General features: G+C 48.9%; 1 protein-coding gene across 2 annotated transcripts; it reads left to right on the top strand.

Annotated features, from left to right (window-relative positions):
- Window positions 1-569: 569 nt before the first annotated feature.
- On the top strand, window positions 570-23,055 carry EIF2D (eukaryotic translation initiation factor 2D). Of its 2 annotated transcripts, XM_006267817.4 has the most exons (15): window positions 570-676; window positions 983-1,173; window positions 1,836-1,919; window positions 10,167-10,257; window positions 10,730-10,837; window positions 13,485-13,783; window positions 14,627-14,744; window positions 15,275-15,320; window positions 15,949-16,052; window positions 18,379-18,537; window positions 19,448-19,537; window positions 19,821-19,916; window positions 21,708-21,828; window positions 22,512-22,686; window positions 22,793-23,055. In XM_006267817.4, the coding sequence occupies exons 1-15, from the start codon at window positions 621-623 to the stop codon at window positions 22,861-22,863; spliced, it is 1,809 nt and encodes a 602-aa protein (XP_006267879.1). In that variant the 5' UTR covers window positions 570-620; the 3' UTR covers window positions 22,864-23,055. The 2 variants fall into 2 exon arrangements, with proteins under 2 accessions (XP_006267879.1, XP_059573195.1); XM_059717212.1 differs by lacking the exons at window positions 570-676; window positions 983-1,173 and adding an exon at window positions 1,271-1,382.
- Window positions 23,056-23,142: the final 87 nt, after the last annotated feature.

Genomic DNA, 23,142 nt, shown 5'->3' with positions numbered 1-23,142 from the left:
ACTACCTTTTCCACGTTGTCACAAGGGGGGGTTTATATATTTTTTCCCTTCTGATTACATCACTGTTTTGACATAAAGGATTTGCAGAGCCGTCAGATTATATTTCCCCCACCCTCTCCTGTGGACGTGCAGAAACGCCGAGACACCGCTGCACCGAGCCGGAAGACTTTCCCAAAGATGGCCAGCTCTCCTTGTAGGTGGACTGGGTACACGGTGGGGTACATCACACACCATCCCCTTCACTAACATTATTATTCTCTCGCCCCCCTTGGATGATCGATGCCAGCTCTTAGCTTTCACTTATTACATAAAAAAATAAATAAAAACGCTCTGGTGGCCAAGAGCCCAGAAGGCTGAGAGACAACAAGGACACCCATGTGCAAGTTCAGGGTTGCTGTTGTGCATCAGACCTCCCTCAGTATGTGCACACCTCAGAAGTGATGGCTCGGGGCCATTCAAGAAGAAAACAGGTTTAAAACAAACGGCTCAGAGCCGTGAGGGGCAGGCAGGCAGGCGGCCATGAGGCGGAGGCGGCGCAGCGCGAAAGGCGCAGGCCCGGGGCGGGGCCGGCCGGCTCCGCCATGGCGGCGGCGGCGTGCTGAGGGGAGCGCGGCGCCGCCATGTTCGCGCGGGCGCTGCGGGTGCGGGGCCAGACCGCCATCAAGGGCTCGGAGCGGTGAGTGCGGGGTGCACACTTCAAAAACCCCCATTACTAGGAAAAAAACAAGCAAACAGAAAAAAAAATAGCTTGAAAACCGCCCCCCAGCAGAAACGGGAGGGGTCTGGGTGGGGGAGACAACACCCCAGCAGCGGTCAGCATCCATCCATCCGTGGCAGAGGCAGGTGCGCATGGTCACCTCACTTATACGTCCCCATATGGCGTGGAAGGCGAGTCCCCGCTGGTGGGGGAATGAAGATAATAACACACAGGATGATTATTATTATTATTATGATTAATTATTGTTATTATTACTCCCCGCAGGAGGAAGCTGCGGGCCGATGTGGCGGCCGCTTTCCCCAGCCTGGGCGCGGAGCAGGTGTGCGAGCTGGTGCCGCACAAGGAGGAGCTCAGCGTGGTCAAAGTGTACTCGCACCGGGGAGACGCCGTCACGCTGTACGCCCGCGGCAGGACCCCGGTCCTGTTTGAAATGGAGAAAACCCTGTATCCAACCGGTAGGAGATGGAGCAAGGACCGGTTTCCCTTCTGTCCTCGGTCCCCCGCACCTGAGCACCTTTGCTTCCTAACCGGCCGTGCCCTCGGGGCCGGTGAAGCTGGCAGAGATGGGGCATTGAGCCCCAGAGAGGCTAAGTGACTTGACCAGAGTCGCACAGGAAGTTTGTGGCAGAACAGGAATTTGAACCCATGCCCCCCCCGCAACAATGTGAGCTTCCTCACTGCTAAACTATCCTTTTTTGGCCCAGTAACGTTCACGTACATGCGGGTTTAAGGCTCTCAGCTAGCCGGGCTGCCAGGTTCACCTCCCCATACTTGCGGAAAAGACTGAATAGCCCACGTAAAATGCGGCTCTTTCAGGATTTTTCCCTACCCTCTCAAAGCCACCTTTGTTCAAACAGATGATTTCTCCCAAAAGCCCACTGGACGATTGAAGATTTAGCGCTACCGTTTCATTGCTGCTGCTGCAAGCATCAGCTGGCCGAGGGGACGCGGTAGCTCGGGTTCCTGGCTTTTTGTTCATACGCCTGCCAGAAAAACCTGTCTCGTTGCAATCGGGGAGGTGGGTTACAGGGGTTTAAGGAGAGTAAGAAGCAAGATCTAGAGAGATTTGCAGTGACGTGCTTTGACAACCTGTTGTGTTTTGTTTTTTTTGATTCAGTGTATACTCTGTGGTCTTACCCAGATCTTCTCCCTGCCTTCTCAACATGGCCCCCCGTCTTACAGAAGTTGGCAGGAGGAGCAGGTAAGCGGATCAAGACTCACTCGCGTGGCATGACTCATGTTGATTGCTTTGGGGACTTGACCCATCTGGATCAGGCCTTTTTTGGTTCACTCGCTCTTCCTGTTCAGGACAGGATCTATTTAAGACAAAAAACAGAGATGCTGACTGTCCAACGAAGCTGCAGGACAAGTGATTAAAACAGGGCTCCTTAATTAGAAAACTAATTAGCAACACAGACAGACAAGGTTCCTTGGGTGAATTTGATATCTTTTATTAGACCAACCCAAATGGTATGTTAGCAACACACAGCACGCAGCAACTGCTGCAGCTTCCTTAGCCTGACAAAGGGTTTTTGAACCCGAAAGCTTGCTTAATAACTATTCTCCAACCATTTAGGTTGGTCTAATAAAAGATATCAAATTCACCCGAGGAACCTTGTCTACCTATATCCTTAGACCAACACGGCTACAACCTAAACCCCTGTTAGCAACACATGCATTTTTGAGGACAAAATGTCATATATAGGTCGCTCTGATCCTTCCCGTTCAATGGCTGCCCAGTTGGACTTCTGCCTACTGTTTCTGTCTGTGTGTTAGAAAGATATTGATTAACAACTGTTAACTGGGACACTGGACTACTCATTTCATCATTTTTTAGCCATTAATGAACTTTCTCTGGACAACTAAGCGTGTCTGCTTTTAATCTGTTTCACTCGGTGGGGACTCTGTTCAAATTCAGGAGAAACAGGCTGTAGTGTAGTTGGGAACTGAAGCCTCCTCTGCAGAATTTTGGATTGTATACCTTGGGTTTGGATTTGCATCTTTGGACCCAAACTCAGCCCTGTGATTTGGTTGTGGGTCAGGCTCGTTCTCTGGGATGGGTATGAATTCCTGGATCACACTGTGGAAGCAGTTCAGGATAGTGAAAGTCATGCCATCATGGACGGGAATCTTTGTATCCTCAAACCTGAACCCTGCTGGAGTCTACATGCTGCTCACGTAGATGTGTGTGCGCAAATGAGGTTGCTGTTTTGTGCCTGGACTTGTGACAGTACTTTAGTCCCTCTGCTTTAGGTGCCTCTGGGGAAAGTGAATCCCCTGCATGTGTGACCAGGCCACTGCTGCTGACTTGTAATAGATTCATAGGTGTTAGGGTCGGAAGGGACCTCAATAGATCATCGAGTCCGACCCCCTGCATAGGCAGGAAAGAGTGCTGGGTCTAGATGACCCCAGCTAGATACTCATCTAACCTCCTCTTGAAGACCCCCAGGGTAGGGGAGAGCACCACCTCCCTTGGGAGCCCGTTCCAGACCTTGGCCACTCGAACTGTGAAGAAGTTCTTCCTAATGTCCAATCTGAATCTGCTCTCTGCTAGCTTGTGGCCATTGTTTCTTGTAACCCCCGGGGGCGCCTTGGTGAATAAATCCTCACCAATTCCCTTCTGTGCCCCCGTGATGAACTTATAGGCAGCCACAAGGTCGCCTCTCAACCTTCTCTTGCGGAGGCTGAAAAGGTCCAGTTTCTCTAGTCTCTCCTCGTAGGGCTTGGTCTGCAAGCCCTTAACCATACGAGTGGCCCTTCTCTGGACCCTCTCCAGGTTATCCGCATCCTTCTTGAAGTGCGGTGCTCAGAATTGCACGCAGTACTCCAACTGCGGTCTGACCAGCGCCCGATAGAGGGGAAGCATCACCTCCTTGGACCTATTTGTCATGCATCTGCTGATGCACGATAAAGTGCCATTGGCTTTTCTGATGGCTTCGTCACACTGCCGGCTCATGTTCATCTTGGAGTCCATTAGGACTCCAAGATCCCTTTCCACCTCTGTGCCACCCAGCAGGTCATTCCCTAGGCTGTACGTGTGCTGGACATTTTTCCTCCCTAGGTGCAGCACTTTGCATTTCTCCTTGTTGAACTGCATCCTGTTGTTTTCTGCCCACTTGTCCACCCTGTCCAGGTCTGCCTGCAGCTGTTCCCTGCCCTCCGGCGTGTCCACATCTCCCCATAGCTTTGTGTCATCTGCAAACTTGGACAGAGTACACTTCACTCCCTCGTCCAAGTCACTGATGAAGACATTAAAGAGTATCGGTCCAAGGACCGAGCCCTGCGGGACCCCACTGCCCACACCCTTCCAGGTCGAGACCGACCCATCCACCACGACTCTCTGGGTGCAGCCCTCCAGCCAATTTGCCACCCACCGGACTGTGTAGTCATCCGAGTCACAGCCTCTTAACTTGTTCACCAGTATGGGGTGGGATACCGTATCGAAGGCCTTCCTGAAGTCTAAGTATACGACATCCACCCCTCCTCCTGTGTCCAGGCGTTTCGTAACCTGGTCATAGAAAGAGACTAGATTGTTCAGGCACAATCTGCCTGCCATGAACCCGTGCTGATTTCCCCTCAGCGTAATTTGTCCTGCCAGGCTCTCGCAAATGTGAGCCTTGATAATTTTTTCAAAGACTTTGCCAAGGATGGAGGTGAGACTGACTGGCCTATAGTTGCCCGGGTCCTCCTTCCTCCCCTTTTTGAAAATGGGGACCACGTTGGCCCTTTTCCAGTCCTCCGGGACTTGGCCCGTGCGCCACGAGTGTTCGAATATTCCCGCCAGTGGCTCTGCAATGATGTCGGCCAGTGCCTTCAGCACCCTCGGATGGAGCCCATCCGGGCCTGCCGACTTAAAGGCATCCAGTTCTTCCAAGTGACTCTGCACCATCTCAGGGTCTACGCGTGGCAGTCTGGCACCTTGCTGCTGTCTCTCCACAACCCCAGTGAGAGACTTGTCGTGCCCCTCACTTAGGAACACTGAGGCAAAGAACTCGTTGAGGAGTTCAGCCTTGTCCCCCCTGTCCGTCACCAATTGTTTCTGCCCATTTAGCAGGGGTCCTATTCCTCCCTGGGCCTTCCTTTTACTCCCTATATATCTAAAAAACAATATCTTGTTGTCTTTTACTTGGGTTGCCATCCTCAGCTCCATGGTAGCTTTGGCCCATCTAACTGCCTCCCTACAAGCACGAGCAGAGGAGGTATATTCGTCTTTGGTGATCTCTCCCTGTTTCCACTTTTTATGTGCTCCCCTTTTGTCCCTTAGGCTGCCCTGGATTTCTCTGGTCAGCCAGGGAAGCCTCCTGGCCCCTTTCCCTCTTTTGCCTCGCTCGGGGATTGTCTTGCTTTGTGCCCGAAGGATTGTTTCCTTAAGGCACAGACACCCTTCTTGGGCTCCCATCCCTTCAAAACTCCTGCTCTGCAGTGCGTCCTTGACTAATCGCCTGAGTTCATTGAGATCAGCTTTCCTAAAGTCTAGCACTTTCACCCTACTAGTTACCTTACCCACTCGACGTCTTATGTTGAATTCTCTTATTAGGTGATCACTGTCCCCCAGATGGCTGCCGATCTGGAGGTCCTCTACCATGTCATCCCCCGTTGCCAATACTAGATCCAGTATGGCATTCCCCCTAGTGGGACCGTGTACCTCCTGTGTCAGGTGGAGGTCCTGTACACAGGTTAGAAACCTGCGTGAGCGGTGGGACTTTGCTGTCTGTGACTCCCAGCAGATGTCCGGGTAGTTTAGGTCCCCCATGACTACCGCCTCCTTAGCTTTTATGGTCTCCGAGAGTTGCCTCAGGAGCCCCGAGTCTCTTTCTTCCCCTTGATGTGGGGGTCTGTAGCAGACCCCTACCACCAAATCCCTTTCTCCTTGCCCCCCATGTAGCCTAACCCATAATCCTTCTACTTCCTCAACCTTGGATTCTGTCTTGATGAGGGTTGATGTATATTGCTCACTGACATAGAGCGCAACCCCTCCCCCTTTCTTCCCCACCCTGTCCTTTCTGTACAATCTATAGCCCTCAATATGTACCGCCCAGTCATGGGATGAATCCCACCAGGTTTCTGTTAGCCCCACTAAGTCATAGGTGTTTAGTGCAAGCAGGAGCGCTAGTTCATCCTGCTTGTTTCCCATGCTCCTAGCATTAGTATATAGGCACTTGAGCCCTGCGACTGGTGCCTTTGCTGCCCCCCAGCTCCGAGTCCCAAGGGGCCCATTGTTTCTTACCTTCTCGTTTCTTACCTGTTCTGTAGTGCTGGTCTCCCCATGGCTTTCAGGTTCCCAATGCTCTCTTTCTTCAGGCTGGGCTGTCCTTGTGGGTGCCACATGGTTTGGTGGTCCACAGCTTCCCCCACCCTTGTACTCCCCTCCCCCCGACAAGCTTAGTTTAAAGCCCGCCGGAGGAGATCCGCCAACCTGGAAGAAAACACACGCTTACCTTTGGGGGACAGGTGAAGCCCATCCCAGCTGAGCATGTCCCTCGTCGTGATGTGCGGGTCGTTGTCCAGGAAGCCGAAGCCTGCCTCGAGACACCACTGCCGAAGCCGCCAGTTGGTTTCTCGGATGCAGTTCTCATGCTGTCTTCCGCATCCGTTCACTGGTAGGATGGAAGAGAATACCACCTGTGCACCGAACTCCTTCAGCACGCCACCCAGAGCACTGTAGTCTGCCATCAGGTGATCGGGGGTTCTCCTGGCCGCATCATTAGTACCCACATGGACTAGGACCATGGAGTAGTAATCGGTGGGCTTGATCCTGGCCTGGATTACCTCGGTCACATCCCAAATCTTTGCTCCAGGGAGGCAGTATACCTCTCGTGCTGAGGGGTCCTGGCAACAGATGGGTCCTTCCGTACCTCTCAGGATGGAGTCGCCTATGACGAGCGCTCGTCGCCTCCTCCTCTGGGTCCTCGTGGATCTCTTGACCTGTTCAGAGTGTGAAGAATGTGGTGTTTCTTCTTGCCCAAGGGTTTCCTCCTCCCCTTCCATCTCCTGCAGGGTCACCAGGGCCTTGTACCTGTTCACCAGTCAGACTGGAGAAGCTGGTACTGGTTCGCTGCGAGCTGCTCCGGTCCTGGCTGTGACCATCTGCCACTCTGCTGTGGAGGGCACTCCCCGGGCTGCTTCTTCCTTTGGTGCCTGGTCCTGCAGGGAAAGGAAATATCTGTCAATTTCATCCTCCACCTCCCTGCTCCCCCTCAGCCTGCTAACCTCCTCCCGGAGCTCCCTCCCCTGCGCCTCCAGAGCCCTAAGACGGGCACCTGCCGGACAGGTGTGGGGGCCCCCAATCTCTGCCCCCCCCCGGCCCTGCTGGGGATCCCCCACAGGCCAGGAGGTAAGGGGACATCAGCTCCCCCATGGGCTCGGTCTGGGTGGAGGCCTCAGACCTGCCCCGGGTAGCCTTGTCCCCCTGGGCAGAGGCCCTAGCAGCACTCCTCGTAGACACCATTCTGAGCTGCTGTTTGTAGACCTGTGTGGTGTCTATGCCCTACCCCTACAGGAGTCTCACTCCTGGCCCTTCTGGCCCGCCCGCCGGCGCGAACGCCTGTGCAAACGCTGGCGCGCTCTCACAGAGCGCGCCTGTTTGTGCGCTCTGTTCGCGCTGCGTGGCTCGGGAGCGCGGCTCCCTACCGGCTCAGCTATATGGGACCCGGGGGGCTTCCTCTCCGGATCCGGCTCAGCTGCGCCGGGTCCCTCCGCCCCACTTACCTTCGGGGGATCAGCTGCTGCTGCCCCCGCTGCTGATTCCTCTCCTGCTGCTGCCGCCTCCGGTCAGTCAGTTGGTTAAGGGGGCACACGGGCATGCAGGACACACGTGTGCCTGGCTCCTCTCTTTCCTGCTGCTGGTTCCCGAGTAATGACCTGGTCTATGTGGAGAAAGTCCTGCTGAGATGGGAAAGGAAGCTGATTAAAGTAGGGGTGCAGGTCACTGGTTCCCTTGACAGCAGGGTGGCCTCTGCCGACCTCTGAGCTATAGCTGTAGATAGGAGGGGACCTAGGAGGCAATAGTCATCAAAGGCAGAGGGGATGGGTAGATGCAGAATGCACAATGAAGCTTTATGGTAGCATAGAGCCTGGAACCTGGGACCAAGATGTTATAGTAAGGTCAGTGCTTGGCTCAGGATATCAGATACCAGCCCAGCTGTAGAGCTCTGGGGTCTGTGTTTATCATTGGGATATGCTGTTTACTTTGTCATATGGTCTTAGGACTTTTGCATGGCTGCCTTCCTTGCCCGGGGATGTGGACCACATATCTGGGTTGCATACAGGTTGCAATATTAGCTTTGCTGAAAGCAGCTGTAAGGGCAAAGGGGAGTGTAAAATGAGTTGGCATATAAATAAAGATCCACAACTTTGGGAAGGACCTGGAGTACCACTCAGAATTGGACCTGAATCCAACTGCTGGGCCCCCAAACACTAGGTCTGGCTCAGTCCGCTGTTAATATCCAGGGCTTCAAAGGATGGCATCTCTTCCTGCTGTACAAGTGGCAGAGACATTCCTTCCTCCTTAGTTCATGTGTCAGTGAGCCTATGCCCCGAGACTGACATCAAGAATAAGTGCATGACAGGGTGTATTCTTGCTGTCCAAGACTGTCAAGCGGGGAGTTAATACTTGCAGAGGAAAGTCTGCAGCAGAGTGCCTTAAGTGCAGATAAAGTCTAGTCATCAGGACTAGCTCAAACAGGGCAAATGGGGCAGTTAGCTCTGCCTGTTTTCTGGGAGACAAGCTGAGACTGGCTTGTGGGAGCAGCCAAAACCCTTGTGGTGAGACATGGTGGAAGGAAGAGGAGGTTAGATGGAAACCCACCCTTCTGTATTAGCAACCAGATTGGTTGGGGAATCTCCATCCAAGACCTGGCGACAAAGCCTTGGCTGGGATGATCTAGTTGGGGACAGTCCTGCTTTCAGCTGGGGTTGGACTAGATGCGACCTCCTGAGGTCTCTTCCAACCCTTGTTTTCTATGAAAATACAGGCACAGGGTATGGCTGTACACAAGCACTGTGCTTTGGCTAACTCCATGCGATGGCCAGGCAGACAGAAACCCTGGACAGGGCTCCCGGGAGGGCTTGGGAAGCCCTTTTTTAATCCCCTTGGAGCCGCGTTTCCGGTGCCTGCCTGGAGACCCAGAAGGGAGAAGCCCAGGTTGGGTGGGTGGCTGTTTATTCTGATCCATGACAACGCAGAGGTATTTGGTGACAGGGATCGTCCTCTCCATGTAGAGTGTAATGTCCCAGATGATGCTCACAACTCCAAGGGGCCTTGCCTTTATGAGCTGGGTTGTTTGAGCCTCTGGGTCTAGGGCACCTTGGCTTTAGTCGGAGGTAATATTGAAGATTTGTCCATCTCCCTCCACTGCGTTCTCTTTAGGTTGCTATGCTTACATATTTCATCCTGCCATGTGCAACATAACTGATAATTGCTCCTCAGTTACTGGCAGCTCTAACCTTTTTGATACTGGCTTCTAGCTTGCTTGTTTAGATCAGATTCTGGCTGGTCTTGCCAATCAGTCAGTTTTTCAAGCTTCTCAGTAAGTACTGCCTCAGCTCTGAGCCTTAGCTTGGCACACAGCAATGGTAGGTGGGCAGAATATATGCTTTGCTGCATTTATCTGGTGCTTAGGATGCGAGACTGGGAGATGAACTTCTTGGATACTGGGGGAGTAACATCTAATGGCTTAGAATGGGAAAGTCTGAGAGCAAGGACAGCCAGGCTTATGTCTGTGGCTGTAGAGGGGAATGGTATAATAGAACCTTGGGAAAAATCTTGCATGAAACAGAGTCTGGCATAGGAATAAAAACAGAAACTCTGTTAAGATGTTCAGACAGGGAAACAAAATTGCTCATTAACAATTTCAGAGTGTTAGGATGAATTGCAAGTCTTGTGCTGTAGTTGTATTTTAAGGGAAATGCATGACATTTCCAGTCTGCACTGATCTGTGAAGAGTTGAAGTGGAGAATTTGGAGAACTGAGAAATGTGCTTGGCAGCTGGGTTTTCTGCTAGAGCCCAGACTCTTTGGGTGCAGAGAGGAGAGACAGAGTACCTGCCCCACCTGGTAGCAAATTGAACTTCCTACCTAGTTATCCACTGGTTCTGCCATCCTTCCCTGGCAGAGTTGCCTCTTCCAACCAACGCCAGTGCACCCTTTAGGCATCATCCTGTGTAGGGCTGATCCCTTTCAGCTCCCCCTGCTAGCCTTCATAATTTGGGGTGCTTAACAAAATTGGGTCCTTGTAGTTCTTGGGAAGAGCAGCATTCAGGCTTGAATAGTGGAGACGCACAGAAGAGCGTGTCTTACCTGGAGCGCACTCTGCTATGGCTGGGATTGTATTTCTTGCTGAGCAGCAGAAGGGTTGGGGGTGGAAGAGGCGGCTGGATCTCGCATCACCAGCTTTCAAATGTTCCTTGAAGCCGGATGGATGCTAATGGCTGTTTACTCTTCACCGTAGATCTCATGCTGCCAGGAGTGTTGGTGCCATCATGTGGGCTCCCTCAGGTACAGCAGGGCACTCTCTGCGCCATTACCCTCGTGGGGAACAGGTACAGCTCCTCCAGGATTTCTCTTTAGAACTAAATAGCAAAAGAAAGATCTGTAACAGAAATTTGCTACTTACTTTGGGAAAAGCAGATACGTTTTGCATGTCTAAAGCAATGTCTACATTTGCTAACTTCAGAGACTTCATCTCAAACTGGGATAGTTTTGTAGCACCCCATAAATTAATCTCCTCCCTAGGAAAGGGGAGCTAGGTAGATGGCTTGATTGGTAGAAAAATGTTAAAAGGCAGAAACTTGAGTATCTCTGGGAGAAGATCCCTAGTGGGAGTGAGTAAAAGTAGAAAGCCTTCACAGGACTTGGAGTTATCAGGTGTAAAGAACAGAGTCAAGGTAAAACTAGTTCAGATGAACAATTAGCCTCTGTTGTAAAAATCTAACGTATTAATGACTCGGCTACTTCTTGTTCCAAGTAGCATGAATATTTTGCTCTATCCTGTTCTGATCGTATCTTCTCCAGAGCCCCCATAGCAGTAGGAGTTGCCACCATGTCCACTGCAGAGATGCTGGCTGCTGGAATGAAAGGGAAAGGCTTCACTGTACTGCATACTTACATGGATCACTTATGGTGAGTACAGAGACGAGGGTGCAGTGAAAATAAGGTGAGAGCAGGAGGTGTGGCCATCTGGGCACTGGAACCAAGATACTCCTGGAACCAAAAGTTCAGATCCCCCGAGTCAGTATAGGCAGCCCAGGCACGCTGTGTTCGGTGGGATGTAGGGGCATATTCTGGACTACAGAGGCCTGGGCTGATCTCCAGAGATCTAGAGTTGATGCCACAGCAATTCTGGCAGGTAGGGGCTTGCCATTATGTCTCTTGAGCCCCATGCACACACATCATACTGGGACTTGATTCCTCTCTGGTGAAACTCTTAAGCCCAAAGCCATTAGGAAAGGGATTGAATTGGCCCATTACTATTACGTTGCCTTACAACTGCCTTTTTGCACCTTTTAATACATGGCATGCTGGCTGTCTAAATCTTGACTCCTACTTTACTTAGATAATGCTTTCGTTGTTGGGATTCTCTGAAATTCCTGCCACAGCCTTGTTATAAAGGGCGTGTCCTGCTGAAAGAAGCAACTGTTTTACCTCTTATCCACAGAGATACTTCGGGTATTTTTCCTCATTAAAATCCCTCAGTGTGTTCAACTAGCTTGTTTTCAGAGCCTGCAAAAATGTTCTCTGGCCAGTGCCTCAAGGGAATTAGCTTTGCAATGCACCGACGCCTGTTTTTTTCCAGTGACCTGCAACATCCATTGGAAAAAAAAACAAACAAGTCACAGCTCCCCTGGTTCTATCTGTGAACGTTGCAGTTTCCGCTGCGGTCTGTTTGGGGATCTCTGGAGGAAAGGAACTTTTTGTTTTTCCAAATACCTTTCAGGCCTTTAAAATAGATTAGGCTTAAAAGAGAAGCTGCTTATCCAATATGTGGATAAGCATCTCTTGGGGAAGATGGCAGGGGTTAGAAATAGCATATCCTGAATCTCTTTAAGAGGGTAGGACTCGGTGGCCCTTGAGATGGTTTTCAGACCTACAGTTCAGTCAGCCTCACACGTTGCACCTGTTCTTTGGTCTGGTGTGAATCTAGTTCTCTAAAGGCAAAGGATTTTTTTTTTTTGCCTGCCTCAACCCAGGGTCAAATTATAAGACGTGAGCAATCAGCAAAAGGGAGGCTGGTTACTTACCTTTGGGATTGCAGCCTTTCTCCTCCCCTGGCTCCTGTTCTTCAGAGAGCAGCCTCAGCAAAAAGGAATTGCAATTGCAGTTTAGGAGCTTTGGTGAAACAAATTGGATGTGGGAGTGTCTCACTCCCAGCACCTTAAGTACAAAAACTCACAGCACAAAACCACCATCCCAACTGCCTGTGTTGGCAGTGACAAGGACGCTAAGAACTAAGCAGTTTTCTTGACTCTTGTAGACATTGGGTCTGATCAAACTTGGGGAAAAATGTAGGGAAAAACAAGTGTACCACAGGCACTGAGCTATCCTTGTTCTGTGGACACAAAGGATTCCAGCCTCCTGCACCATCAAGCTGGTGACTATCATGAGCACTTATTTTACCAGAAATGGTTCTAATGAATGAATCCAAATATGCACTAAGGATAGCAAGTGTAAGCAGCTCTGCACTTACCAGTGATGAGCTCATGTACCTGGGCTGGGTCCTGCTGATGGGATGGCTAGCAGGATTTGTATGTGGTGTTATAAGACTGAAAAGCAATCAACACCTGAGGAACAAACCACGAGAGATAACAGGCTCTGGCTGATCTTACTGAATGCAAACTCAAGTGGCTCAGTGGGCACTTGCAGACTCAGAGCCAGCAAAGGCCTAACAAGTTGTAATGGCTGGAAGTAGGGTGTAGGGGGGTGCAAATTTTTCACAGGAGAGGATAATGAACCCATGGACCAGATTGCCTAGGGATGAGGCAGATCCTGCAGCACTGGAATTGAAGACCAGATGCCTTTCTGCAGGAGATTCTTTTGTTTTGCCTTGGGGAAGGTGGCAGGAGCTAGATGAAATTCTCTGGCCTGGGCTAGGAATTCAACAGATCACGTTTGGCTAAGCAGTCACATGCACAGTCCTAAGCATTTGGTCAGCATACTTACTGGGCAAGCTCCGGGAGCTACTAAGCCTCGCTAGCTGGCTGGAGCAGACTGTGGGCACTGGCCGCCATGCCCAAGTGGCTGAACCCTTAAATACCATTTCCTTGATGATTGCACTCACCTGTGTCTTTATGGCTGGGACCCACTCTAACCAATGTCATGGAAACTTCAGGGATGGGGGTTGCTTATTACAATCACCTGTGCTGCTACCTGTTCTGAGGCCATGGATCTTTCTCCTGCCATCCCTTCCAACATGGATTGCTTGACCTTAGCTAACATCAAGAGAAATACAAAGCACACAGGATAATTCCAGGCTTGAGCACAGCTGCTCTTTTCTGTCTCTACAGCTGGGGTTATGCAGGAAGTCAGACTGGACGACTGCAATGTCCCTGGCCGTAGACTAGATAGCCAGGGAACCACATACAGTTTGGAGGGTGGGGATGTGAGCAGGATCCGTGATCTGTACGTAACAGCTATGTGTGAGTTATCGACCACTGGCCACGACCTTCACTGTGGGACACCTCAGTGCTATGGGGGGGGAAAACCATCCTGTATCAAAGCAGTAAAGAAACATGAGGAAAACTGCTTCACATTTCCTGTTCTCTTTTAAAAGGGGCTTTGGAGACAAAGCTTACCCACCCACAATAGCTCCGCTGGTGGCGGATCCTGTAGAGGTGGAGAACGCTGACCAGGAGGATGGTGATGAAGAGGAGGAGGAAGAGGAACTTGACGGCAACCTTCCTGCAGACCCAGCAACGCAAACGGACATCAGCAGTTTGAGCCTTCAGGAGGGAGATGGTTGCATGCGGCTGACAGAAAAGGAGGCAACACGTGACAACGATGCTGCTGATACAGCTGAGGATGAGAACATGGAGGCTCAGACGGATGCTGAGGACAGCAGGACACCAAGAGGTACTTCTGCATGAGAGTCAATGAGCTGTGTGTCTCAAATGAACCACCTGGGCAAGGGGATAGCAATCCAGACAAGGATGCTTTGGGAATCGCTTCCTGTTTAACAGTGCATAGAAGGGCTGAGCAATAAGCATGGCAGACAGACACTGAAATCAGCCTATGGCACACCAAAGAGGATTGCGTTTAAAACACATCCACTCGGTTCTGCTTCCTCGTCGTCTGGATACTGTGCTGGAGGGGGAGAGATTTCATAGATTTCATAGACGTTAGGGCTGGAAGGGACCTCGGAAGATCATGGAGTCCAGCCCCCTGCCCAAAGGGCAGGAAATCAGCTGGGGTCATAGGATCCCAGCAAGATAAGCATCCAGTTTGCTCTTGAAGGAGTTCAATGTAGGTGCTTGAACCACCTCCGGTGGCAGGCTGTTCCAGACCTTGGGGGCTCGGACAGTAAAGACATTCTTCCTTATGTCCAGCCTGAAATGGTCTTGTAGTAGTTTATGACCATTCGACCTAGTTGTCATCCCTAGGGGCGCTCTGGTGAACAAACGTTCCCCAGAGGGAAGCACACTCAGCCTTACTTGAGGATAATCGTGGGCTAAAAAGAGGTTAAGTGACTTATCCAAAGCCACAGAGAGGAGGCTGTATCAGGATGACCTTAGACTATTAAATTGTTTGTCTCCCAGTCTTGCTGGGTGGATGCTGATTTAACTTAATGTACAACCTGAGTGTAAGAATAAATGGCAACCTGAAGTTCAGACGAATGAGAACCCTTTCTAGTGAGTTCTGTTGTATGCATCTCTCTTGCTCTTCTGGCCCCATAAACAGTATTTCCCCCCTCTGCAGAGCAAATGGATGAATTGTTTCATCAGTGCTTTTTCCATGCTTTGAAATGCAAAGTGAAGAAGTCAGAACTCCCCCTGCTGACCAGCACCTTTCTGCGAAACCACATGTTCCCCTGCTGGTACGTGGTAAGACGCCTGCCCTCGGGGTGGCATGAAGTGTTTCTGGGTTTTAATTGAAATTACTGAGAGGCTGTAAAATACACTGGGTGTAGCTTCTGTCTCTTGCAGAAAATTCAGTACTCTAGGGCTGGATTGGCATTAAAGGTTTTTTAAACAATTTGATTGCCATTCAGCTCAAGCTAGCTGACATTTGCATGTGCTAGTCAGGATGCTCCACCTGTGCGTGTTCCAAGACTGTGGCTATAATTTTCTCCCTACAAGTTCTTAATATAGACTATAGACATGCTGTATCTGTGAGGGCCCTGTGCAGAGGAAAAGCTCCCTGTGTTCTGCCTTCCTGCTGGAATGCCAGCATTGATAAGGGCAACTTCACCATCACCCAAAAACAGAGGTCTATAATTGGCCTTCCCATGTGCAGTCTTTAGCCAGGCTATTAAGAAGGATTTATCATGCCCATTCTTAAACTGTTTTACATTGCTGAAAATGTTTTGTCCCGATGTCTGCTTTTTTTCTTTTTTTAAATCAATAGCCCAGAAGGACAACAACTGGACATAAAGAAATCAAGCTACAGAAAGGTGAGACTTTTCAACATGTATTTAAATGAGGCTAGAGGAGAAATAAGCTTTCAGTGGGTTCTTAAATTCTGTACAAAACAATGTTCAGAGGCTGCACGTAGAGAACCTGTGCCAAAGCCACAAATTATATTCTCTGTCAACACTGGTTTAGTATTGACTGTACTGAAGTCACGGGCGCAGGCTTCCTGGGCCAGGTATAAAAGAAAAAAATCAGACAGGACTTGTAGTATCTGGTTGTGGTCCTCCTGAGGTCTGGCTGCCTTTATATGCAGTGCTTGCCACAGGAGAAAGGAGTCCTTGCCCTAAAGCTCAAAGCAATAGGTGGTTAGGAGAGCTGAAGTGATTAGCTTCAGAAGGTCACAAAGCAAAGCGATGGCAGAGCTGCTCATGGAAGTCTTGAAAACTTACAACTAGCTCTAATTATTACATTGAAGGGAGCAAAGAGGGTCTTTTTTGGTTTTTTGCAATTTGATCCTTTTTCATCAAACTTGTCTGACTTGCGGAGAAAACCATGCGGGTCCCAAACCAGAGACTGGGTGGCCTGGGTTGGTTAGCAGCATGAAAACACAATTTTCCAGATGCCTGACTCACCTTTCCCCCCAACATGTCTGACCAATGTTTCCTTCAGTTCTCCAAGTTTTTGCAGTGCATGCAGCAGAAGAACATCCTGCAAGTGAAGGAGCTGAACAAAGGTGTGGAGAGCATAGTGGGCGTAGACTGGAAGCACCCAGAGTAAGTTCAGATGAACTTGTAGTGATGTAAAATCATGTGGATCCTTGATTTCCTTATTAATTGAATCTCATCTTTTTCATTATTCTGCCCAGAATCGATATCAGGCTAACCAGCCTTTTGGTATCAGGGCCATCTCACTTCCCCTTTTTGAGTATCAGTGCAGCATTATAGCAGTCTTCTGGAATTTCTCCAATATTTCAAGTTTTTCTTATAAAAAAAAAAAAAAAATCAATGACAACCAACTATTTTAGGACTTCATGGTGAAAACAGTATGGCTGTTGATTTTTAAGTATGTTTGTTTCTAGTAGATACTGTTTAGTCTCCTTTGTTACTAAAGGACTACAAAGTACTTAATCCACCTCATTAGCTACAAACATGCCACCCTGTTTCTTTTTAAATATAGATACAAATAATCCCACACATGTACTTCCTGTATCAATAACAACAATTTTGCTTTCTCTTTGTAATGAGCTTCATACCATTACTAGTATTTTTGGCCATATTGTATCTTTCTTAATGTCTTTATTTTTTTCAGTCACGGACTTTTTCCTTCAGATCTTTAGCTTTCCTTATTCATTTTCTACATATCATAATTTGTGACTTAGGTTGCTATCTAGCTATTCCTCTTCCCTTTTAATATCAATCGCTTTTTATTTTTTACTTGCTGTCTTCACTTTGCCACTGAATCGGGCTGATATTTTTTTAGGCAAATAATTCTTCTCTCTGGGTAATGAAATAGAGTTTTTTCTCAGCCAAGTTATAAGATTTTCTTGAAGAACGAGCTTTCTTTCAGGGTTTTTATCCAAGATTTTTCTGCCCAGTTAGTTCTAGCTCTTAATCTTCCTCCTCTTTGGGAAATGAGCTGTTTTGAAGCACCAAATAACAGTGTGGATGGTTGGGACTTACCTCTTTGTCCTTAGAGAAAGTATTTGGGTCATCACCAACAGCTAGATAACTCCCAACTTCCAGTCTTGCAATTCATTTATCTTTGTCTGTTAAAATGATGTCCAAAATAACCACCTGGGTTTAGGCACATTGCTGCTTGGGTTAGAAAACCACCACACATGCTATTCAGAAATACTCGTGAGTATACACACCTTCTAGTCTATCTCCCAAAACAAAGTGGCCCATAGCGCATTTTCTCTTTTCGCCCCTTACACGAGTGCTTGAGGAACACTTTAGCCAGTTGTCTAGCTTGGGAGCAGTGGGTTCTTACATCTCCCGTCCAGCATTGTGTTTGCTAGCACCATGATCCATACCTGTGGCTTTCTGTTACCAGTGCACGTAGAGGTGATGGTCTTTTATAGAGTGCCTTCACCTTTCTTCCACACGCTGCCCTTCCTAGGCCAATTAAAAACACTCACCCTCACCTTCTCCAAGCTCTCCACTTTTACTGCTGGCTTAGTGACCCTGATGCCATCAGCTGCTCCCCATCAAAGACCAGTCTCCCTGCCTGCAAGAGGCAAGCTGCCCTAGCATCCTTTCTGCGTGCTACAGCGAGGCCCCATGTTCCCCAAAACCAACCTCTTTAGCTTTGTACCTGTCACACAGCCCGTTGCTCACCTCTGGTATTTTCTGTATTCTCTCATGGGTGGGACCTGCAGGATCTCACTTTGACTTTTCTCTTCCAACGTCCCTGGAATCTTTGATACTCTAGACAGCTCCATGTGATGCTGTGTCATTCATTGCAATGTGTGCCATCACCGGATGACTCTGTAGTGCCAGCCAGTCTTGCAGGAGGAGCACACTTTTTCTTCCAGAAATGCACTGTCCTATTTGGCCGCCTTAGGGATAGTTACAAGTAACCCTAAGGTTTATGGAGCAAGAGCCTACAGAGGAAAGGGGAGCCATTTCCTGGCCCTTAGTCTGGGATTTTGACAGTCTTTTCCTCAAACCTTTCCTCGAAAGGAGGCCAAAAATGTCAGTTCCTCTTAAATTGAATGAAAAGGCAGTTGTCAAACCCATAAAATGGGCAGCTGGACTTGAGAACACATTCAGTACTTGGAGCAGTTTTGGAACGAACTGACTGTAACTATAGACCCACATGTGGAGCACTGGGAGCCAGCCGGACAGGTTCCCTTGTGCAGACAGTCCCGCTATTTGCTGTTGGTTCTTAAGTCAGTCACCCTGCAGTGCATCTCTGCTGTGCTTATAGTATGTAGAAAGGCAAGAAGTGGAGACTAGGAAGGGCACCTGGTGTAAGAGGGCTGCTACACTAGACCGCAGCTCCTCTATGGTGTAGGTGCCAAACGACCACAGCGCTCCCTGTCCTCTGCATTGTTGCCAAACTGAGTTTCCTGCCATTGTTTTCTCTGCTGTGTTTCAGCATTAAGTCGTTCGTGGTGCCCGATGGGTTTTCCCCAGTGTCGGCCACCCCAGAGAGCAAGTGTGGAGATGGAGAGCCACTGTATCACCCTCCTGACATAGTCCCGCTCTATGGTGTCTCGATGAAGATGGCCCCGCTCTTCCAGGAGTCTGGACACAAGTAAGGGCTAGACAAGTAGAATACACCCATCAATCAAGTTGGAGATGAGCTAGATTTGAGCTGTATTGCTGTCAGCATTGCTGTCTGGGCAGTAGTTAAACAGGAAATCAGGGAGACACCAGTAGGGAAGGGAGCAGTGATGGGGGTTAAGTAGTCAGCTGTCTCCACTCTGTATCGAAGTAACGAATGGCTGAGGGGCTGACATCCCAGGTCACCAGAAACACTGGGGCTAGGGAGGGGAGGACAAAATTGTCTTGGATATATTCCAGATCAGGTAATTGCAGCCTGCTTGAATACCCCAGGATTTGCAACCGGACACTGGCTGCTTCCCCTTTGTTCTCCTCCGCTGCCGGACAGGCCATTGTGGGCTGTTCAAACCTCTGCCGCGTGAAACTCTAGGGATGACATTCTGCTCTTTAGCGCAGCATGAAATACTGAGCCTGCAAAAAGGCAGCAGAGGTGACCCAAGAGATGCATGCATCTACCCTGCCTCCAAAGCTGGGTTGCTTTGGGGTTGTGGAGCCAGGGCTCTTGTAGCAGCCTGTGCTGGGCTGTCTTATGGGCACCAGTACTTGTGCAGGATCTTCACAGGGCTCTCCAGAAAAGAGGCCACAGCTGCTTTTTTCAGAAGGCAAAGGTTGTCTTCAGTACTTAAGGGAGGGGAATTCTCTTCCAGAACCTGGCCTTCCACTGACTTGTTTGTGGTGCTTTAGCTGTCTTTTACCTGGCATAAAAGAGCTGAGTGGGGGAAGAACGTACCCTAGAGAGGGTGGAATGCCCACTCTGAACCAGTATCCCTCACCTGTGTGCTGTGGGCCACTTATTTGTAAAGAGCTTGATGCAAGCTCCTATAGGAGCACTGGATAATAAGGTTGTTCTTTAAACATCTTATTTCTTCCTGCAACCAAAGAAAAGGCAGCGTCCTCTCTAGCAGCGACGTGAGAAGCATCATCATCGACTACGTAAAGACCAACGAGTTGGTTGATGAAACAAACAAAAAGTGAGTAGCAGCGAATGTTATACATGCATCGCATTTCCCAAGGGACTGAGTGCACTGGAAAAAGGAAACTTAGCTAGTTTAAAAATCTGAGCAATAATTTAATTATTACCATCGTGCCTAGGATTCCTTCTCATGGCCAAAGGGCTTGCTGTGTTTGATGCCATTTAAGAAGGCATCAACACAGTCCCCTATTCCAAAGATCCTGTACTGAACAACTTACCAAACTAGAGCACAGTGCACTGTGACTGTGTGCCTTACTTCTTATGATCCTGTTTTCTTCCAGCTTTGTAAAGATCAATCCCATCTTGTGCGACTGCCTGTTGGATAAAGCGGAGCAAGACAATATCTCAAAGCTCAAATGGGACGATCTCCTGAGCAGGTGACTGCCATTGTGCACTCTACTAAATATTAGCTGAAACTTAGCGTAGCGCTTGATTCTGCCTTACATAATAGTCTAGTTTTATCTTAAATTACGCAGTGGCTTCCTAATGGCTAGTGTAAAAATACATCGTAACTTGTAGCATGTGCTTGGCCGATACCACAGAGAAACAGTGCAGGTCCCAGTCCTTTGTTTCACACTGTGCGCCAAACATTACTGAAACATCCACCCCTTTTCCTTTTAACGCTCACCTGATAAACATTCACAGCAAAGCCTGCTAAGAAAGTAGAACCTAATTCTACCAATCTGAGCCGTACAAACATAAGCGCAGAGAATATAAATCCATCCTCTGCAACAAAGCTTCCAACTTTAGATCCTCGCTGTCTTCAAAAAAATGCGCTCGGAAACTTAAAAGACCCTTCAAGACCCAAAGCCTACATTTAACATGGAAACTCAGATTTAACAAATTGCTTTAATTTTATCTTGCCCAATACATTACAAGACAGTAACTGAGAGCCGTACAGATTTATAATGGACAATTCATTCCTCTCTTCCCAGTGTATTTGCCACATTAACATTCTCCAAGTACTCCCTTTGAAGTTCAAATTTGATATATGCACATAAGCAAGAGAGCTGTAATAGGAGGTTCTAAACTCTCCCTTCTTTTCTCACTACTCCATTGTTTTCAACTGCTGAAAATCGTCCTGAATGGCTTTCATTTTCTTGCTCTCCGAGAAGTTGCTTATCACAAAGTATTTCGGAGCAGTTCCAACAGTTTGTTCAATTTCTCTCTATCAAGCCAAGCCTCATGGAGAACAGGATTTTAAATTGCATTTGCGTCACTGCTCTCCCTTCAACCATTGTTGTTCACTGTTCTGAGTTGGATTCTTTTTTTTCTTCCAGAATATGCCTACATTCTCATGCTTGTTCTGAGAGAGAACAGGCACCTTTTTATCAGCTGGTCCTTCCTCCCTTTTCTTTTTCATGTAGCTTGCTGGGAATTTCAGAGGCTTGTCTAAAACCAGACTTCTGTACATGACAAATGCATATACAAATAGCAAGTAGGTTCCTGGCCCATGAGGGAATAAAATGCACCTGTAGCAGTATATAGGGTTGGTGATTCTGCCTTACATAATAATTTGGGGGTCGGACTCGATGATCTATTGAGGTCCCTTCTGACCCTAACATCTGTGAATCTATGAATAGTCTAGTTTTAGACTAGACTAGTCATATATATAGTTTAACCCTATATAACCGTATATAGGGCTGGCTTACTGCAGTGAATCCATTCTTATTTGCCAGTGACTGCAGTAATGGTCTGATTAAATGCAAGCTGAACAAAATAGCATTAAAAAGCCTCTGCCTAAAGTGGGTGTTGCAGAGGTGGCTTTAAGGCACCTGTGTCCCCTGTCCCTGAAGTCTTGGATTAGAAGGGTAGCAGAGAGGCTGGGTAGACATGGACTAATCTCCAGTTTGCCTTTGATCTGTACAGATTGGATGCTTGTATAGAAAGAGCCTCATGCACTAGTTTACCAGCAGGGGGGGACATGGCTAACATAATATCCCACCCACGCTAGCAGATTGGACTCTTCACTTGTTTAATCAGGCCTCTCCCAGTAAATGAATAGCTTGAGAACCTGGCAGCCTTGTTCATCCAATACAAGTACCAGGATAGAGCCTCCATGGTATATGATCCCTAAGCAGTAAGAGAAGGGCTTGCTATACTGGAACTGTGGAGAGAAGCCCTCTCGCTCTCGCTGCATGTGACAGACTGGCCTTAACCCTTTTCAGGTGCCTGGCGCAACTGCAGCCCTTCCACCAGGTGACGTTTTTTGGACACAAACCCATCGTGAGGAAAGGAAAAGGCTTTCCCATTGACATAACCATAGCTCAGAGGTCATCCAATAAAAAGGTAACAGCAGAAAGCCGGTAAGAACAGGGCTCAAAGCTGGGACCTGCATGCTAATGGCAACTTGGGCTCAGGCTTCTTTTGTCTCTGCTGAACATTTAAGTAGCTTGTCTGTCTCTAGACAGACATGATACCACCTGCTCAGTGCTGCAGAGGACGGATCCTCTTTGGACCTGCCATCCATGCTGGGGGCTGTCAACACTTCCAGGCTATGCTGGTGTCCTGGGGTGTAGGACTTAAGCACACCCTTAGGAAGGTGAAGCAGAAGGGCAGTAGTGTGGGCACTGGGTAAGGCAGCACTTCCTGCCTTCAGTCCGGGAAACAGTTTTATACCAAAACGGGTCAGGCCTCGCCGAATGCCTGGGATGCAATTCAAGGTGCACAGCCCTGGCACGGTGGCTTGTGGACATGTCGTGGAGCTTCAAAACCTATCCTGTGATGTTTAACTAGACACAGAAGAGGGGAGGGACCACAGCTACTGCTTGTACCCAGTGGCACTTTTTCTGCTGCCTGTAGAGGTTTCATCTGGGACTGTTTGCGGGGCAGGGACTGGAATGCTATCCTTCAGCCCATTATGTAACACTTATGGGGAAAGCTTGAATGCCCAGGTCCGGCCAACTAACTGCCTGGCAGAAGGGGTGCTTTATAACCCCCAAAGTAACCATCCTTCTGTGCCTATCCCACAGGTGACAATTATTAAGAACCTTGAGCTGTATGGCCTGGACCCCCAATCTGTTGCCACCACTCTGCAGCAAAGAGTCCAGGCCAGCGCCACTATTAGCCCGCTGCCTGAGGCCAAGGATCGTGTACAGGTCCAGATCCAAGGCAACCAGATCCACCATCTTGCCAAGCTGTTGCTAGGTGAGTTCACACAGGGCCCTGCTCTGTATTGGTTACGGACTGGAAGGTGTTCTGATGATACCTGGCTCTGGTGCAAAGCTGACATGGACGCTTGTTTCTGTTGCAGAAGAATACCGGCTACCTAGGAAGTACGTGCAAGGTCTAGAGAAGGCTCCGAAGCTTGGCCGGAAGAAGTAAAACGCCCCTTGTAAGAAATATTCCTATCTCCTTATTTATACATGGGTCTGCCTACACAAGGGAAATTCTGGACCCTTTCATTCAAAGGGGAGTCCTGCCAGTGACTTCAGCAGGGCCAGAGTTTCACCCAAAGATTAAAATTGCTTTAGCTGTTCATTTTTAATAAAAATGAAAAAGCACTTAAAAGCCTTACCATGGTCCTCCTCCCAGTATTGACTAACTGTCCAACTGTTCCCCATGTGACTGGTTCCAGTGCCTTTTTAGTTCACGGTTTTGTAG

The sequence above is a fragment of the Alligator mississippiensis genome, chromosome 14 (assembly GCF_030867095.1).
Source record: "Alligator mississippiensis isolate rAllMis1 chromosome 14, rAllMis1, whole genome shotgun sequence".
Taxonomy (NCBI): Eukaryota; Metazoa; Chordata; order Crocodylia; family Alligatoridae; genus Alligator; species Alligator mississippiensis.
This window is presented reverse-complemented; position numbering and strand designations above follow the sequence as displayed.

Bases quoted from the DNA above. Each gene is read 5' to 3' on its own strand.
- EIF2D (XM_006267817.4), top strand. From the start codon at position 621: ATGTTCGCGCGGGCGCTGCGGGTGCGGGGCCAGACCGCCATCAAGGGC. The intron at 14,745-15,274 runs GTACGTGGTAAG...TTAAATCAATAG, and splicing joins AACCACATGTTCCCCTGCTG to CCCAGAAGGACAACAACTGG. The intron at 21,829-22,511 runs GTAACAGCAGAA...CCTATCCCACAG, and splicing joins AGAGGTCATCCAATAAAAAG to GTGACAATTATTAAGAACCT.